This window comes from Crinia signifera, chromosome 4, assembly GCF_055691185.1.
Source record: "Crinia signifera chromosome 4, ASM5569118v1, whole genome shotgun sequence".
NCBI lineage: Eukaryota > Metazoa > Chordata > Amphibia > Anura > Myobatrachidae > Crinia > Crinia signifera.
The window spans coordinates 19388550-19407753 of record NC_139220.1 but is presented as its reverse complement, the minus strand read 5'-3'; the positions used below and the strand labels follow the sequence as shown (position 1 = coordinate 19407753).

At 45.8% G+C, this 19204-nt stretch overlaps 1 protein-coding gene across 11 annotated transcripts in view; it reads left to right on the top strand.

The window, feature by feature from the left end:
• BICD1 (BICD cargo adaptor 1) overlaps positions 1 to 19204 on the top strand; it is a 185689-nt gene that overhangs the window by 138325 nt on the left and 28160 nt on the right. For 10 of the 11 annotated variants that reach the window (XM_083181321.1, XM_083181322.1, XM_083181324.1 and 7 more), the window contains exons 5-7: positions 5441 to 6523; positions 16201 to 16352; positions 17209 to 17416. In XM_083181321.1, the coding sequence (XP_083037447.1) occupies positions 5441 to 6523; positions 16201 to 16352; positions 17209 to 17416 (1443 nt within the window). Of the gene's footprint in view, positions 1 to 5440; positions 6524 to 16200; positions 16353 to 17208; positions 17417 to 17485; positions 18122 to 19204 lie in introns of those variants that run through there. The other variant, XM_083181327.1, reaches the window with a different exon arrangement.

Below are 19204 nucleotides of genomic sequence, written 5' to 3'. Positions count from 1 at the left end.
AGGTGTGAGGGTGTATTAGTGTAGGTAGTATAGGTGGGAGTAAGGGAGGTTTGTTAATGTGGGTAATACCGGTGGGAGTAAGGGAGGTGTGAGGGTGTATTAGTGATGGTAGTACAGGTGGGATAAGGGTAAGTGTGAGGGTGTATTAGTGTGGGTAGTATAGGTGGGATAAGGGGAGGTGTGAGGGTGTATTGGTGTGGGTAGTACAGGTGGGAGCAGGGGAAGTGTGAGGGTGTATTACTGTGAGTAGTACAGGTGGGAGTAGGGGAGGTGTAAGGGTGTGTTAGTGTGGGTAGTACAGTTGGGAGTAGGGGAGGTGTGAGGGTGTCTTAGTGTGGATATTACAGGTGGGAGTAGGGTAGGTGTGAGGGTGTATTAGTGTAGGTAGTATAGGTGGGAGTAGGGGAGGTGTGAGGGTGTATTACTGTGAGTAGTACCGGTAGGAGTAGGAGAGGTGTAAGGGTGTGTTAGTGTGGGTAGTACAGTTGGGAGTAGGGGAGGTGTGAGGGTGTATTAGTGTGGATATTACAGGTGGGAGAAGGGGAGGTGTGAGGGTGTATTAGTGTAGGTAGTATAGGTGGGAGTAGGGGAGGTGTGAGGGTGTATTGGTGTGGGTAGTATAGGTGGGAGCAGGGGAAGTGTGAGGGTGTGTTAGTGTGGGTAGTATATGTGGGAGTAGGGGAGGTGTGAGGGTCTATTAGTGTGGATAGTATAGGTGGGAGTAGGGGAGGTGTGAGGGTGTATTAGTGTGGGTAGTACAGGTGGGAGTAGGGGAGGTGTGAGGGTGTATTAGTGTGGGTAGTATAGGTGGGAGTAGGGGAGGTGTGAGGGTGTATTAGTGTGGGTAGTATAGGTGGGAGTAGAGGAGGTGTGAGGATGTTTTAGTGTGAGTAGTACAGGTAGGAGAAGGGGAGGTGTAAGGATGTATTAGTGTGGGTAGTATAGGTGGGAGTAGGGGAGGTTCGAGGGTGTATTAATCTGGGTAGTAGAGGTGGGAGTAGAGGAGGTGTGAGGGTGTATTAGTGTGTGGTATAGGTGGGAGTAGGGGAGGTGTGAGGGTGTATTAGTGTGGGTAGTACAGGTGGGAGTAGGGGAGGTGTGAGGGTGTATTAGTGTGGGTAGTATAGGTGGGAGTAGGGGAGGTGTGAGGGTGTATTAGTGTGGGTAGTATAGGTGGGAGTAGAGGAGGTGTGAGGATGTTTTAGTGTGAGTAGTACAGGTAGGAGAAGGGGAGGTGTAAGGATGTATTAGTGTGGGTAGTATAGGTGGGAGTAGGGGAGGTTCGAGGGTGTATTAATCTGGGTAGTAGAGGTGGGAGTAGAGGAGGTGTGAGGGTGTATTAGTGTGTGGTATAGGTGGGAGTAGGGGAGGTGTGAGGGTGTATTGGTGTGGGTAGTACAGGTGGGAGTAAGGGAGGTGTGAGGGTGTACCAGTGTGAGTAGTATACAGTAGGTGGGAGTAGGGAAGGTGTGAGGGTGTTTTAGTGTGTGTAGTACATGTGGGAGTAGGGGATGTGTGAGGATGTATTATTGTGGGTAGTACAGGTGGGTTTATTATTGTGGGTAGTTTCATTATAGAAACTTTCAAATATATCAAGGGTTTTAACAAGGTACAGGTGGGAGACATTCTTCACAGGAAGAGGAGCAGCAGAACACGAGGACATGCACTGACTCTAGAAGGAGGAAGATTCAGGGAAAATTTGAGGAAGAATTACTTCACAGAAAGAGTAGTAGATAAGTGGAATAGCCTCCTATCAGAGGTGGTAGAGGCAAATACAGTAGTACAATGTAAACATGCTTGGGATAGGCATATTGGTATCCTTACAAAGAAATATGGATTAAATATGGTTTGAGGTAACATGTTTAAAAAGGGGGCAGACTAAATGGGCCAAGTGGTTCTTATCTGCCGTCAAATTCTATGTTTCTATGTATGTAATTCAGAAGTAAATTATTACCTGTGACTGGAACCTCTTCTGATATTTCCCTTCACTGCACTTTAACATTGTTGTAAATGACAATGGATAAAGCAATTACAGAGTAACTCAGGAGTTTATCACAGTATATGATATTATTGCCGTGCATGAATCTCTTACATAAAAAAGTTTTCCTACCAATTCATCATCACATATTACATGATCCCATATTACCATACCTGTGTGTGTGCGCGCGCGCGCGCGTGGTGGGGAGATGGGGGAGCACACACCTCGCACTGCACCTACTCACAGTGACAAAAGGTTCCCCAGCATCTTAGAGAGTGCCAGCCACAACCCCAAAATGATGATAACTCTTGTACCACAAATCTTGCTCCTCCCAATTTAAGTGTTTCATACTCAATTACAAAGCCCTCACCCAGGGCCGGCGCTACCCGCTCAGCAGAGGATGCAAAGCAGGTAGGCGCCGGGCAGGAGAGGCGCTGTCCCTGCTGTGCATCCCCTGCTGTCTGTCTCTGTGGCTGCCGGCTGCTACTGCTGCGCCTGTCACACTTAGGCCCTTATTCTGCTTCGTGCGGTACGGCCCGCGTGCGGCCGTACCGCCGATGTTTTTACTCTGCACATGCGCAGAGGTCAATCTGCGCATGTGCAGCCCCCTTCGCCGCAGACGTATTTCGTCCGCCGCAAAGGGGGCGTATAGGGGCGTGAGAGGCTTCATGCCCTCATTTCCCTATGTGTACGCCCCGCGTTTCATGGGCGTTCCCATGCAAACGCGGGGCGTATGCATGGTAATGAGGGCATGACGCAACTCATGGGGGCGGAAAGCTGACGTCGCCGGATGTCAGCTTTCAGCCCCCATACAAGCTACCACACGGACGATTGTCCGTGTGGTCTCAGCTTGCGGGAGCTGCCGGGGCGTGCGGACCTGCCTTCGATGGTCGACGACCATCGAATGCAGGGGGCAGCTCCCACCATGGTGGAGGCGTACGCCTCCACCATTTTTATGCGGATCGCCAGCCGTCCGTAGGGTGGGCGGGGATTGGTTTGTGCGGCCGGAGCCCCGTGTGCGGCTCTGGCCGCACCAACCAGAATAAGGGCCTTGATGACAGGACAGGAAGCAGATCCGAGGCACAGAGCTCCCGAGTACCTCCGCTCCAGGCTCCTACCTAAACATTAGATCAGGCCAGGTCAGAGGTCAGCAGTGTTCAGCACGCAGCAGCAGTACGTGCGAAAAGGGGCGGGGCTAATCGGTCGGAGGGGGCGGAGCTACACGGACCCGAAGGGGCGGAGCTATGAGGGAGCAAGAAGACTGAAGACACAGGAGAGGATGAGCAGCTGCCAGGAGAGTAAAGTGTGAGTGTTCTATGCCGGCAACTGGTATGAGCACGTCTATAGGCACTACTAATGTCGGCAACTGCTGTGAGCATGTGTGTAGACAGCGCTACTAATGTCGGCAACTGATGTGGGCACGTCTATAGGCAGCACTACTAATGTCAGCAACTGGTGTGAGCACGTCTATAGGCACTACTAATGTCGGCAACTGGTGTGAGCACGTCTATAGGCACTACTAATGTCGGCAACTGGTGTGAGCACGTCTATAGGCACTACTAATGTCGGCAACTGCTGTGAGCATGTGTGTAGACAGCGCTACTAATGTCGGCAACTGATGTGGGCACGTCTATAGGCAGCACTACTAATGTCGGCAACTGGTGTGGGCATGTGTATAGGCAGCACTACTAATGTTGGCAACTGGTGTGGGCACGTCTATAGGCAGCACTACTAATGTCGGCAACTGGTGTGGACATGTGTGTAGGCAGCACTACTAATGTCGGCAACTGCTGTGAGCATGTGTGTAGACAGCGCTACTAATGTCGGCAACTGGTGTGGGCACGTCTATAGGCAGCACTACTAATGTCGGCAACTGGTGTGGGCACGTGTATAGGCAGCACTACTAATGTCGGCAACTGCTGTGAGCATGTGTGTAGAAAGTCCTACTAATGTCGGCAACTGGTGTGGGCACGTGTATAGGCAGCGATACTGCTGTCGGCAACTGGTGTGGTCATATGGTTACACAGTGCTACTAATGTCGGCAACTGGTGTGAGCACTATGAATAAGCAGAGCAACTACTTTTGGCAACTTGTGTGGGCGTTATGAATAAGCAGCCCTTCAAATGTGGGCATATGCAGAAGTTCTCGGGGCATTATGTGTGTCAATATCATATGGGCATTATGGTGCATGGCATATTTTGTAAGGGGAATTAGGGTGTTTGGCATAATGTGTAATGGGCATTACTGTGTGTTGTATAATGTTTAATGGGCATTGAGGTGTGAAGCATAATGTGTTATGGGGATAACGGTGTAATTGATACTTTTATGTGACCACACCGCTTTCTCATGAAGCCACACTCCTACATTTTTGCGTGCGCTTACAGTGCAAACTCTCTCTTTTTTTTAACTCATGGCACCAAAATTGTGCTACTATGTGGTGTAATTTGGAGTGGGAGTACTATTGTGTGGCCATTCCCCTTGCTTGTGAGATCACACGTTTTTCTTTTGGTGTGTGCTGTCCCTTTGTAAAGTTTGGGTGGGCGCAAATTTATAGTTTGCAGGAGGGCGCCGAACCCCCTAGCACCGGCCCTGCCCTCACCCATTCCTCTCCCACTCTCGGACCTTATCTCGCTTTACACTTCCACCCATCCTCTTCATTTCTCAAATGCACTCCACCTCTTCTGACAACTAATAACTTCCTCCCATTCCTGCTCCTTACCTCTGGAATACTCTACCTCTTGCTATCAGTCCCTTCTACATCTCTACAAAACCCACTTCTTCCTCAAATCCAGCCTCACCCTAAACCTCTGTTCCAAGCTCACTGCCTTCACAGAATGTAAGTTCACATGAGCAGGACACCTAACCCTCCGTTTCGGCAACACTGATGGTTAATTCATTGTCATATCCACTGATGCAGAAATATTTATATACCATGTACTTTTCCTACATTGTTAGGTTTCGCTTATTTGTTTATGTATGTTGTTGGTTGCTGCGGAACTCTTATGGCACCATATAAATAAAAGATAATAATAAAACATATTAAATCCATATTATAATATTTAAAGAATCAGTTTTAACAAAGGGAGTAAACACTGTACTTAATTTGGCATTTAAATATTATATTAATTTGGCGGGTCCCAACTTTTATTCTGTTCATTTCTAAAGTAACTTTATAATCCATTATTTCTTTGTGAATTGTTTAAGTTAAAAACATTATTAAAAACCTGTGATAAAACGTATGGGGCAGATTGTAATGCCATCCATATTCGGATGTTTTTTTAAATGGGCAATCACTTACAAGGCATATTTTTGCCTTGTAAGTAATTGCTCCTTTAAAAAAAAACGTCCGAGTTCGGCTGGTATTCCGCACTGCCGCCGAACTTGGGCGGGATGAGTTTTGTGAGTTGCACCGTGTTATAAATTTTTGACTTCATTCCAACTGACGTTCTGTTTTGTCGGTAGGTGGAACGAGAAAAAGCTATTCTTCTGACCAACCTTCAAGAGTCTCAGACCCAACTAGAGCATACGAAGGGGGCCTTAACCGAGCAGCACGAAAGAGTCCATAGACTTACGGAGCACGTAAATGCTATGAGGAGGCTTCAAAGCAGCAGGGAGCTGGAATTTGATAAAGTCAAGGTCTCTGGGGAGGAGAACCATGACTATGAGGTTGATATCAACGGGCTGGAGATCTTGGAATGCAAATACAAAGTAGCCGTTACCGAGGTAATAGAACTAAAAGCTGAGCTCAAAGCCTTAAAAGAGAAATACAATAAACACATAGAGAGCTACACGGAGGAGAAGTTGAAGCTGGACTCAAGGATCCAGACGTACGATGAACAAGTAACGGGTCTAGAAAGGGCAAGTAAGGAGAGCAGCGAAAAGCTGACGACCATGGAGAAAGAGCTGCAGATGATGACCGCTATGGCAAATGAAACGCATAATACCCTTAATACCGCTCAGGATGAGCTAGTGACTTTTAGTGAAGAGTTGGCTCAACTCTACCATCACGTGTGTCTATGTAACAATGAAACACCAAATAGAGTTATGTTGGACTACTATAGGCAAAGTAAAGTTACTCGTAGTGGAAGTTTGAAAGGTCCCGAGGACCCCAGAGGACTTCTGTCACCTAGGCTGGCCAGGAGGGGTATAGCTTCCCCAGTCGAGGCACGAAGTCCCTGTGAGCCAGTACCAAAAGACAGCATAGAGACCAATAAAGAGCCAACGCCTCAAAAGTCTGCTACTGTGTCCCCCGTCATTACTGCCCCCCCATCCTCCCCTGTATCCGACACTAGCGATATTCGCAAAGAGCCAATGAACATCTACAACCTCAACGCCATAATCAGGGATCAAATCAAACACTTGCAGAAGGCCGTGGACAGGTCACTGCAGCTGTCGCGTCAGCGGGCCGCAGCTAGGGAACTGGTGCCCATGATCGACAAAGACAAGGAAGCCTTAATGGAAGAAATACTCAAGCTGAAGTCTCTGCTGAGCACCAAACGGGAGCAAATAGCAACGCTCAGAGCTGTATTAAAAGCAAACAAACAGGTAAGGAATAGTGCAAATAAGTAATATGTGCCAGTATATAACAAGCAGTTATTTTGTCATGTTCCAGCATTTTGGTCGTGGATAGGTGGATAGGGTAAGTACAGGTATACTGCTCTTTTGCCTGCCCCACTGGTGGTGGTACCGGTTGCTCTCCCCTCTCTACAGCCCTGATTAAACGTGGAGGAGTTAAATTAAAGGATTTGACCAGTGGCAGTTGCAGTGACGGGGCTACAAAATTCAAATAGAGGAGCCACCCACTGCCAACGAATCCCGGCCGATGATGTTTGGCAGCGATTGGGGTGGCAGTTGGAGCGGCTCCCTTATTTGAATTTTGGACAGCGCTGCCAGCCCACCCCTGCAGCTGCCACTTGATTTCACATTAAACCATGTTAATAGTAAAAGGATCAGACTTGCATCAGACAGTGTAATACTGTATTTAATCTTGGCTCACACAATCACAGTTTGATGTTCTGCCAATGATCATTAGTGAAGGTGACCTGAAAGATAGATTTTTTTTTTTAACTCCATAGAGTACAGAGTTTTACAGTATTATTCAGAGAACAAAATACCCTTACCACTCAGTGTAATGCACATACCACTCAGTGTAATACAGTGCACATACCACTCAGTGTAATACAGTGCACATACCACTCAGTGTAATACAGTGCACATACCACTCAGTGTAATACAGTGCACATACCACTCAGTGTAATGCACATACCACTCAGTGTAATACAGTGCACATACCACTCAGTGTAATACAGTGCACATACCACTCAGTGTAATGCACATACCACTCAGTGTAATACAGTGCACATACCACTCAGTGTAATGCACATACCACTAAGTGTAATACAGTGCACATACCACTCAGTGTAATACAATGCACATACCACTTAGTGTAATACAGTGCACATACCTCTCAGTGTAATGCACATATCACTCAGTGTAATACAGTGCACATACCACTCAGTGTAATACAATGCACATACCACTTAGTGTAATGCACATACCACTCAGTGTAATACAGTGCACATACCACTCAGTGTAATACAATGCACATACCACTCAGTGTAATGCACATACCACTCAGTGTAATACAGTGCACATACCACTCAGTGTAATGCACATACCACTAAGTGTAATACAGTGCACATACCACTCAGTGTAATACAATGCACATACCACTTAGTGTAATGCACATATCACTCAGTGTAATACAGTGCACATACCACTCAGTGTAATACAGTGCACATACCACTCAGTGTAATGCACATACCACTCAGTGTAATACAGTGCACATACCACTCAGTGTAATGCACATACCACTAAGTGTAATACAGTGCACATACCACTCAGTGTAATACAATGCACATACCACTTAGTGTAATACAGTGCACATACCTCTCAGTGTAATGCACATATCACTCAGTGTAATACAGTGCACATACCACTCAGTGTAATACAATGCACATACCACTTAGTGTAATGCACATACCACTCAGTGTAATACAGTGCACATACCACTCAGTGTAATACAGTGCACATACCACTCAGTGTAATGCACATACCACTCAGTGTAATACAGTGCACATACCACTCAGTGTAATGCACATACCACTAAGTGTAATACAGTGCACATACCACTCAGTGTAATACAATGCACATACCACTTAGTGTAATACAGTGCACATACCTCTCAGTGTAATGCACATATCACTCAGTGTAATACAGTGCACATACCACTCGGTGTAATACAGTGCACATACCACTCAGTGTAATGCACATACCACTCAGTGTAATGCACATACCACTCAGTGTAATACAGTGCACATACCACTCAGTGTAATGCACATACCACTCAGTGTAATGCACATACCACTCAGTGTAATACAATGCACATACCACTTAGTGTAATGCACATATCACTCAGTGTAATACAGTGCACATACCACTCAGTGTAATACAGTGCACATACCACTCAGTGTAATGCACATACCACTCAGTGTAATACAGTGCACATACCACTCAGTGTAATGCACATACCACTAAGTGTAATACAGTGCACATACCACTCAGTGTAATACAATGCACATACCACTTAGTGTAATACAGTGCACATACCTCTCAGTGTAATGCACATATCACTCAGTGTAATACAGTGCACATACCACTCAGTGTAATACAATGCACATACCACTTAGTGTAATGCACATACCACTCAGTGTAATACAGTGCACATACCACTCAGTGTAATACAGTGCACATACCACTCAGTGTAATGCACATACCACTCAGTGTAATACAGTGCACATACCACTCAGTGTAATGCACATACCACTAAGTGTAATACAGTGCACATACCACTCAGTGTAATACAATGCACATACCACTTAGTGTAATACAGTGCACATACCTCTCAGTGTAATGCACATATCACTCAGTGTAATACAGTGCACATACCACTCGGTGTAATACAGTGCACATACCACTCAGTGTAATGCACATACCACTCAGTGTAATGCACATACCACTCAGTGTAATACAGTGCACATACCACTCAGTGTAATGCACATACCACTCAGTGTAATGCACATACCACTCAGTGTAATACAGTGCACATACCACTCAATGTAATACAATGCACATACCACTCAGTGTAATGCACATACCATTCAGTGTACTGCACATACCACTCAGTGTAATACAGTGCACATACCACTCAATGTAATACAGTGCACATACCACTCAGTGTAATACAGTGCACATACCACTCAATGTAATACAGTGCACATACCACTCAGTGTAATAAACATACCCCTCAGTGTAATAGACCTACCACTCAGTGTAATACAGTGCACATACCACTCAGTGTAATACAGTGCACATACCCCTCAGGGTAATAGACCTACCACTCAGTGTAATACAGTGCACATACCACTCGGTGTAATACAGTGCACATACCCCTCAGGGTAATAGACCTACCACTCAGTGTAATACAGTGCACATACCACTCGGTGTAATACAGTGCACATACCACTCAGTGTAATGCACATACCCCTCAGGGTAATAGACCTACCACTCAGTGTAATACAGTGCACATACCACTCGGTGTAATACAGTGCACATACCACTCAGTGTAATGCACATAACACTCAGTGTAATAGACCTAACACTCAGTGTAATACAGTGCACATACCACTCAGTGTAATACAGTGCACATACCACTCGGTGTAATACAGTGCACATACCACTCAGTGTAATGCACATAACACTCAGTGTAATAGACCTAACACTCAGTGTAATACAGTGCACATACCACTCGGTGTAATACAGTGCACATACCACTCGGTGTAATACAGTGCACATACCACTCGGTGTAATACAGTGCACATACCACTCGGTGTAATACAGTGCACATACCACTCGGTGTAATACAGTGCACATACCACTCGGTGTAATACAGTGCACATACCACTCGGTGTAATACAGTGCACATACCACTCGGTGTAATACAGTGCACATACCACTCGGTGTAATACAGTGCACATACCACTCGGTGTAATACAGTGCACATACCACTCTGTGTAATACAGTGCACATACAACTCGGTGTAATACAGTGCACATACCACTCGGTGTAATACAGTGCACATACCACTCGGTGTAATACAGTGCACATACCACTCTGTGTAATACAGTGCACATACCACTCTGTGTAATACAGTGCACATACCACTCGGTGTAATACAGTGCACATACCACTCGGTGTAATACAGTGCACATACCACTCGGTGTAATACAGTGCACATACCACTCGGTGTAATACACATACCACTCGGTGTAATACAGTGCACGTACCACTCGGTGTAATACACATACCACTTAGGACCTTATTTATTTTGTTGTCCCGAATGCGTTCGCTTGGGCCGATGTTTGTGCATGCGCTGGGTGCAAACAAACTGTTCGCTATGCGTGCGGGGGGGGGGGGGGCGGTCCATTAGCATATGGGAACGCCCAGCGTTTCATGGGCTTTTCCATGAGAACGCTGGGCATTCTCATGCTAATGCGGCAGTGACGGACATGCGGGGGGCAGGGCGGGGGGCAGGCAGCTGACATCTCCGGATATCAGCTGTCCAGTCACTTCCCCCCGAGCGTGCACCTTCCTGCAATCAGGAATGGGAACAAGTAATGCGTGTGGATGAGAGACGTACATCTTGTGAGGATGGGAGAGGACGAGTTGGGTGATGTTATGAGATAAGAGAAGAGATCAGTAAGTTGGTGTAGTTTGATTTAAGGCCGTGTGTGTAAAAGTAGGTTATACTGAATACGGTAGAATACAGGTAACCAATGGAGGGACTGACAGAGCAGTTTTGCAGACGATGAACGTCTGGTGAGGAAGATTAGCCCCGCAGCTGCATTCATGTCGGACTGTAGTGGTGGGAGTCTGTATTTGGCAAGACCAGTAAGGTAAACTTGGTGCCTTTCCCTGCTGGTCATCATTAGTCAGTGCCCGGGCAGCTAGCAGTGGCCTCAGCCCCCTCGCGCATCAGGGCCCCTCCCCCGGCTAGGGCGCTGCCACTGGCCCTGAGTTCAGTTAGTTATGTGCCACCGATCATGTGCGTATTTCTTTCAACCCTGTTTTATTTATAAAGCCTTCTAAGTAAATACACGTCCCTTGGGACTCATCACCGTAAGAACAATACTGGCAGGCCGCCCTGGCTGCGCTGTGTGTCTCAGGTTCTGTGCCAACTGACTGCTACCAGCTTTCATTGCACTAGGGGCCTGATTCATGTATGTCTGTAAAGCTAAAAAGCAAGCAACTGTGCAAAACCATGCTGCACTGCAGGTGGGGCAGATGTAATGTGTCCAGAGAGAGACTTAGATTTGAGTGGGTTTTGTTTCTATGCAGGGTAAATACTTGCTACTATTGCATGTAGCCCACATGCAATTTTTATACCGCAGTTTAGATATCAGTTTGAACACCCCCCAAATCTAACTCTATCTGCACTTGTTACATCTGCCCACCCGCAGTGCAGCAGGGTGCTTGCTTTTTCACTTTACTTACAATAATCAATTTTAATTTGACAGGTACCATGCCCCAACACTCCCCTCATTTTATACCCCCTGTTGATTGTGTTTAGTATAAATTCGATATCAAATAATAATTGGTTTGATATGTTGTGAATTAAGAAGCGTTTAACCCTGAAGGGGTGCACACACGGTGCAATTACCTTGCTATTCGATCGGGATCGAATCGATATTTAATGGTGTATATGATGCATGTTTTTGCATCATAATCGGTGTACGTTGCGTTAGCCTTACAGTATTTTTATGTTACAATATAATATTTGGTACTTATGTACTAACTGGGCTGCCAATTTTGAAATCGGGTCCATCGCATCGCATCCGACCATATCGCATGCGATGCGATGGACCCGATTTTTCCATAGGATTCAATGTTAAAATGGACTGAGTCCATTTTAACATGGAATTCAATGGGAAAAGGGGTCCTTTTCATTCCTTTACTATCCAAGTGGGCATGGAGTTGGATACAGAACACAGAATACCGTCCCCTCGCGGGGCTCGCTTCGCTCGCCACGCTTCGGGCTCGGTGATTTGCTACGCTCGCCACAGGTTTATATCCAACTCCATGCCCACTTGGATAGTAGGGGTATGAAAAGGACCCCTTTTCCCATTGAATTCCATGTTAAAATGGACTCAGTCCATTTTAACATTGAATCCTATGGAAAAATCGGGTCATCGCATCGCATGCGATATGGTCGTATGCGATGCGATGCGATATCTTAAGTTAAGGCATACAATCAAAAAATCGGCAGCCCAGATAATACATAAGTACCTAATATTTTATAAAGGTTGTTCTGATTGAATAATTCGATGCAGACACACACACGCATATGCACTGTGAAATCAGAAATGTACAGTACATAGGTAGCCATCTTGTCCTTCAGACTCCATGGGCGAAATTTAATAGGGGTCGATTTTTTTCGCAAAAACGTCCGTTTTCGGACATTTTCCGAAAATCGCATATTTTATAGGGTGAGATTTTCAGGAAAAATCGCATTTTTTTCCCGCTATTTCGCACATTATAAAGGTGTGATTTTTAGTAAAACTATAAATCGCATCCAGATGTATTCCCATTAAAAAGTATACAAATCATCTATTTAATGGGATGCGAGTTTTAGTAAAGGTTACTAAAACTCACAAAATAAATAGACCAGGTTCTGACTGGAGTATTTGTCAGAAACATGCACAGATCATTGAGATCTGTGCATGGTTCTGGTGTAAAAAAAGAGATAAAACCAAAAAGTGGGGAAAAAAACGGCGTGGGGTCCCCCCTACAGAGCATAATCAGCCCTGGGCTCAAAGAGTCGGACCTGGTTTCATAAAATCACGGGGCTGAACAAATAGAGTTCCCCTGGATTTTACAAAACCAGCACCAGGCTCACGGGCCGGTCCTGGTTCCAAAAATACGGGGGACAAAATGAGTAGGGGTCCCCCGTATTTCAAGAACCAGCACCAGGCCCAAACAGCCAGCAGGGTAATGCCACAGCCGGGGGGAGACTTTTTATATAAGTCCCCCCGGCCAAAGCATTCAGCCCTCTGACCGTTCAGCATGGGCTGGGGTCCTGGAGGAGTGAGGACCCCCCTAAAAAAGGGGTCCACCCTCCAGAACTTACCTGCCCATGCTAAAGCCCGGGGCTGTCCTCGATGCCCCTGGGCGGTGGGTATCGAGCTGATACTGGTGTAAAAAAAATTGATGAAAAACTATTATCTTATACCGTGGAACTATCAGTCCCAGCAAGCCTCCCCCGCATGCTGGGACTTGGAGAACCACAAGTCCCAGCATGCGGGGCTTTAAAGGGCCTGCTGGCACTTGTAGTTCCACAGTAAAATAAATGGTTAAATAAACACACTGACACCCAGTAAAAATAAAACTTTAATACATACAAAGCCCACACATACTGATACTTACCTATCTTGAGCCCGTCGGTAGGTCCCTGGGTCAGCTGCCGGTGGCTTGGTTCCGAGGCTGGTCCGGGGCTCCAGGGCTGAAGAGTCTGGGGTCCTGGATCCGAAGAAATCCATGGGGGACCTGTGGAGGGAAATCCTACTCACCCAGGTCCTCTGGCGAAGATGCTGACATCTTCTCCATCTTCTCCGTCTCCACTGTCTCCGCCGCCGGTACCTGATGGACTTTGAGAGGCGCAGAGATGTTTCATCTTCCGCGCCTCTCATCCAAATGATTCTATTGGCCGCCTAGCAGCCAATCAGGAGGCGACTTTCTCGGCTCCTGATTGGCCGCTAGGCGGCCAATAGAATAATTTGGATGAGAGGCGCGGAAGATGAAAAATCTCTGCACCTTTCATTCCAAGCGTGTACCGGCGGTGGAGACGGAGAAGATGTCGGGATGTTCGCCAGAGGACCTGGGTGAATAGGATTTCCCTCCACAGGTCCCCCATGGATTTCTTCGGATCCAGGACCCTGGACTCTTCAGCCCTGGAGCCCCGGACCAGCCCCGGAACCAAGCCCCCGGACCGGACCCAGGGACCTACCGATGGGCTCAAGATAGGTAAGTATCAGTATGTGTGTGCTTTGTATGTATTAAAGTTTTATTTTAAATGGGTGTCAGTGTGTTTATTTAACTATTTATTTTACTGTGGAACTACAAGTGCCAGCGGGCCCTTTAATGCCCCGCATGCTAGGACTTGTGGTTCTCCAAGTCCCAGCATGCGGAGGAGGCTTGCTGGGACTCATAGTTCCACGGTATAAGATAATAGTTTTTCATCTATTTTTTTACACCAGTATCAGCTCGATGTCCACCGCCCAGGGGCATCGAGGACAGCCCCGGGCTTCAGCATGGGCAGGTAAGTTCTGGAGGGGGGGACCCCTTCTTTGGGGGGGTCTCCACTCCCCCAGGACCCCTGCCCATGCTGACCGGTCAGGGGGATGAATGCTTTGGCCGGGGGGACTTATATAAAAAGTCTCCCCCCGGCTGTGGCATTACCCTGCAGGCTGGTTGGGCCCGGTGCTGGTTCTTGAAATACGGGGGACCCCTACTCATTTTGTCCCCCATATTTTTGGAACCAGGACCGGCCCTTGAGCCTGGTGCTGGTTTTGTAAAATCCATGGGAACTCTATTTGTTCTGCCCTGTGATTTTATGAAACCAGGACCAGCTCTTTGAGCCCGGGGCTGGTTATGCTCTGGAGGGGGGACCCCACGCCGTTTTTTTTTTTCACTTTTTGGTTAAACCAAAATCGCACATTTCTGAAAATGTGCCGATTTTCATGACTGAAGAATCGCTCTATATCGCATTTTATAGTGCTATTTTGCCACGAATTCGTATCTCATTAAATATGCGAAAATCGGCCCAATAATGCGATTTAAAAAAATGCGATTTTGAGCGATTTTAAAACATGCCTAAAAAATCGCCCCCCTATTAAATTTCGCCCCATATTGTTATGTTCAAATAGATGTTTTGCGGTCTATTCAAATCGATTGTGTTTCTCAGAAGAAAAGAAAGAATAAAGTCTTTCTTTCTGAACATGCCAAGAAAGCGGAATGATGATGAAGTAAATGAACAGCCAATTATATTTACCATAATTTATTATGTAGAAAGATAAGGCATGAGGAAGAATGTGTTACCAATTATCTGCACCGGGATACAGGCGTGTAAATCAAGGTCAGGCAATTTCTTCTGAATGTAATTGGCTGTACGCGGGGCGATTTTCACCCCATTTTTATACACTGTTTACACTGCTAGATCACGGGGTTTTGCCTGTAAACTATAGGCAAAGCCCCACTCAGCACCGCTATGTGTGTTGAGCAATCTGTGCTTAAGTTCGTCGCTCAGCACCGAGACCGGGGTCACCCAGTGTTTACGGGGTTTAAGATGTTAATTGTAAACCTCATTAACTTTAGTTATTTTTGCATAGTACAATACTGACCTCTGGTGGCAATAAATTATTCTTAAGAGTTTTTGATACGTATTCACATACTGATCCTGACAGGTTAAATACTTAAGTTATTGCACATGAGCTGAATGATTTTTATTTTTCTCTATACAAATCAAACTTCTATAAGTGTTGACGTGAAAATGTCGGCACATGAAAACGTTGAGTTTTTCATGCATTTTTGGTGTCAATTTGGAGATTTCATCACATGGGGAAATTAAAGTCAGATTCCGCGTGATTGTAACAGTATGAAAAAGTCCTCCCCTTGACTTTTTGATTGTCGACCTTTTGATTACGTCAACATGGTTCATGTTGACCATGTAGTGTTGACCATATACCTTAGTGATTTTCAACCTTTTTCAACTCACGGCACACCAAGCAAGATTTTAAAATTGCCAATGCACACCATCAGGCCCCCACAGGAAAAAAAACATTCGCCCCCACTGAAAAAAACAAAACATTCCCATTAGCACCGCAAGGTAAAAAACAATCACATGAAAACAGTCTATAGATTTGGGGGCACACTTGAGAACAGCTCAAGGCACACTAGTGTACCACGGCACAGTGGTTAAAAAACTACTATACCTGATGAGAGTTGGTAAGAACATTATAATTAACAATGCGATGATCCTACCCGGATGCAGCAAGATTTTTATGTTCCATTCCCATCAAACATCCAGACTTTTGTAATATGTCTTTCAGACTGCAGAAGTCGCACTCGCAAACCTAAAAAATAAGTATGAAAATGAGAAGACCATGGTGACGGAGACGATGACAAAACTGCGGAATGAGCTGAAGGCTCTGAAAGAGGATGCTGCCACCTTCTCATCGCTGAGAGCCATGTTTGCCACCAGGTAACGGCACTGACTTAGCTCCCGATGAGATGGAATCACATTCTACTTAGTGCTGGGATAACAATAAGGACAGTTTACCCATACTGGCCTACCTTTGATCTTTGTGCCTCTCAAAAATGGGTGCAAGATCAAGGGCGTAACTAAATATTTGTTGGACCCATATGAACTGTTTTTAAAGCCACTTATGTATCACCCAATGGTGAACAATCTAAATAACACATGAAACCAATGGAACCGATTCAGACCTGTTTGAAACAGGCCGAATACGTCCCTGATGGTCGGGGTTTGCACAAGCCCCGGGAGCGAAAAGCTTCGGCGAATTTCACAAGTCGGGCCGTTCGCTCCATAGTGGCGGAATGGGGGCGGACAGGGGGCTGGAGCAAGTGAACCTATAAAAACGCTGGGCGTTTGCCTGCTTGGGGCGGGAGGATGATGTCAGATGACATCAGCGGTAGCCCCCGAATTCGGCCATCTCCGGTCAAGATAATAATCAGTCTAGACTGACTATTATAGGCGAACGGGAAAAAAAATCGATGGTCAGTGACTATCAAAAGATGTTTCTCCCATACTGAAAGTCACATGCCACTGAGGAAAGACCATAAGAATAATGTTGGTGCATCACATGGTCAGTTTACATTCTATTTTTAGGATATACAAAAACAGTGTAAACAGACCATTAGAAGCACCACCATATATCAATATACATTTTTATTGCTCCATAAACTCTACAAATAAGGTTACAATGTGTGCTATCACCACCTTTCTTCCAAGACAGACAAATATGGGTCTTCTCCAACGTAGAGATGCCAATAAAGTGTCACCATTTTTTCTTCCTTCCCGTCCTTTGCCTGAGCAGGTGTGACGAGTATGTGAACCAGCTCGATGAGATGCAGAGGCAGCTAGCGGCGGCAGAGGATGAGAAGAAGACCTTGAACTCTCTGCTGCGGATGGCCATCCAGCAGAAACTGGCGCTTACGCAGCGGCTGGAGGACTTGGAGTTTGACCACGAGCAGTCCTGGCGCACCAAAGGCAAGATTGGGAAAAGCAAGATCGGCAGTCCCAAAGTAAGTGCAGAGGTCTCCGCAAGCACAACACTTCTGTACACTCTGATGCATAGCCAGGTTTTCCCACAGATGGACACGACAGGTGCCAGTGCCAATGATACAGAGAGGCCTGCACCTAGCCGTCCCGCAGGACCAGAACCAGATATCAGTACAACTAGCTGAACAGTATACACCGTCTTTTCCTTTCTTCAAGTCTTGGTTTCGTACTCACCACCATCATCATCATATAATGTGTGATGTACTGCCATCAAGCCATTTATGTGTTTATGTGGTTCATGTTGTAAGGACAGTGTGGATGGGAACATTATATTTATTATCTCCAGGATATCCGGTGGGGGAGACATTTGACTTTTCCATAGGTGTAGTCTACACACTGTCTACAATATTCTACTCATTGTCTTCTAGGGCTCTTGTTGACATTTGTCGCTCCAGTTTACCTGATCTGGCCTACAGAATAAACCTGTTGGTCAATGCACCATTAATGATGATCATTTTCGGTAGTTGTTGACAGTCTCAGATATAGGCTAAAGACTTTAGACATTGAATCCACCTTTGTATAGACAGTACTGGAGTGTTCTTCTTTGGTACATATGTATATGAACTAGGCTTCGACTGCCATAAGCATGAAGTCCATATAGCAGTTGACATCCACAGCGATGAACATACCGGCCCATGTTTGAAGCCCATGCTTAAAATTTTGGATCTCTTAAATACAAAAAATCTATATCATGGAATTCCAAAAGGGATGTTGTCAATAACTTTTTGAAAAATATACTGTAAGTATTGGCAGTAGGTCACTTATTGGTCAGTAGGTCACTGCTTTGAGGTTCACCTGATGATGAAAGCAAGGCAGGGCAACCTACCATGGTCATAGTCCAACCCAGCCATGAGTGCTGACAATGTTTCCAATACCGATGGAAATTAAATGGTTATATTATTAATCCGTCGAACGCATAGGCGTGCGCAGCCCATTTTATTAGTAGGTGCACAATTGGAGGGGCGTGTCTATCACCGCCCACTGGGCGTGTCTATTACCACCCACTGGGCGTGTCTATCACCGCCTACTGGGCATCAATGCAAACTATATTAAATACAGTGTTGGCAGGAACTCACACAGATGATTTATTTGTATATAACAAAGCAGTAATATCACAGGTGTCACAGATGACTTTACCACATTTTGACCATTTGTTTCTGGAAAATACTGTAAAAATATTTTTCAAAATTGTGACCTTTCCTTCTATGACTTCTATCTAGAATAATCACTTGGAAACCTGCAGTACTAAATAGTTAATCAAGCGCATAAATAACACTGTAATGTATAACGGGGCAGATGTATTAAGCCTGGCCAAAATATAAAGTGAAATAAATGAGGCCACTCACCGGCATTGTGTGCAAATTAAGTATTTAAAGGATCATTCCTCAATATCAACCAAAATTAAAGTGCTCTGTACACGACAGTGGGCCATGGGCTGACGTTTCGGTCTGCCTTCAGACCTTTTTCAAGGCCCCCCACTACCTCCTCCTAAAGTGCACTGTAGGAGGAGGTAGTGGGGGGCCTTGAAAAAGGTCTGAAGGCAGACCGGTAACGTCAGCCCATGGCCCACAGTCATGCACAGAGCACTTTAATTTTGGTTGATATTGATTTATTTATGAATAAAAACCTAACTTAGCTTAGCTTGCTTTCTCCTAGGAGGAACACTGTAGGCAGCCAGGTCACTCACGCTGGCTGGCTCCTACTCGTGGTGGATCATTCACTGCCTCTGCTGCCAGCCCAGGGTGCGTGCT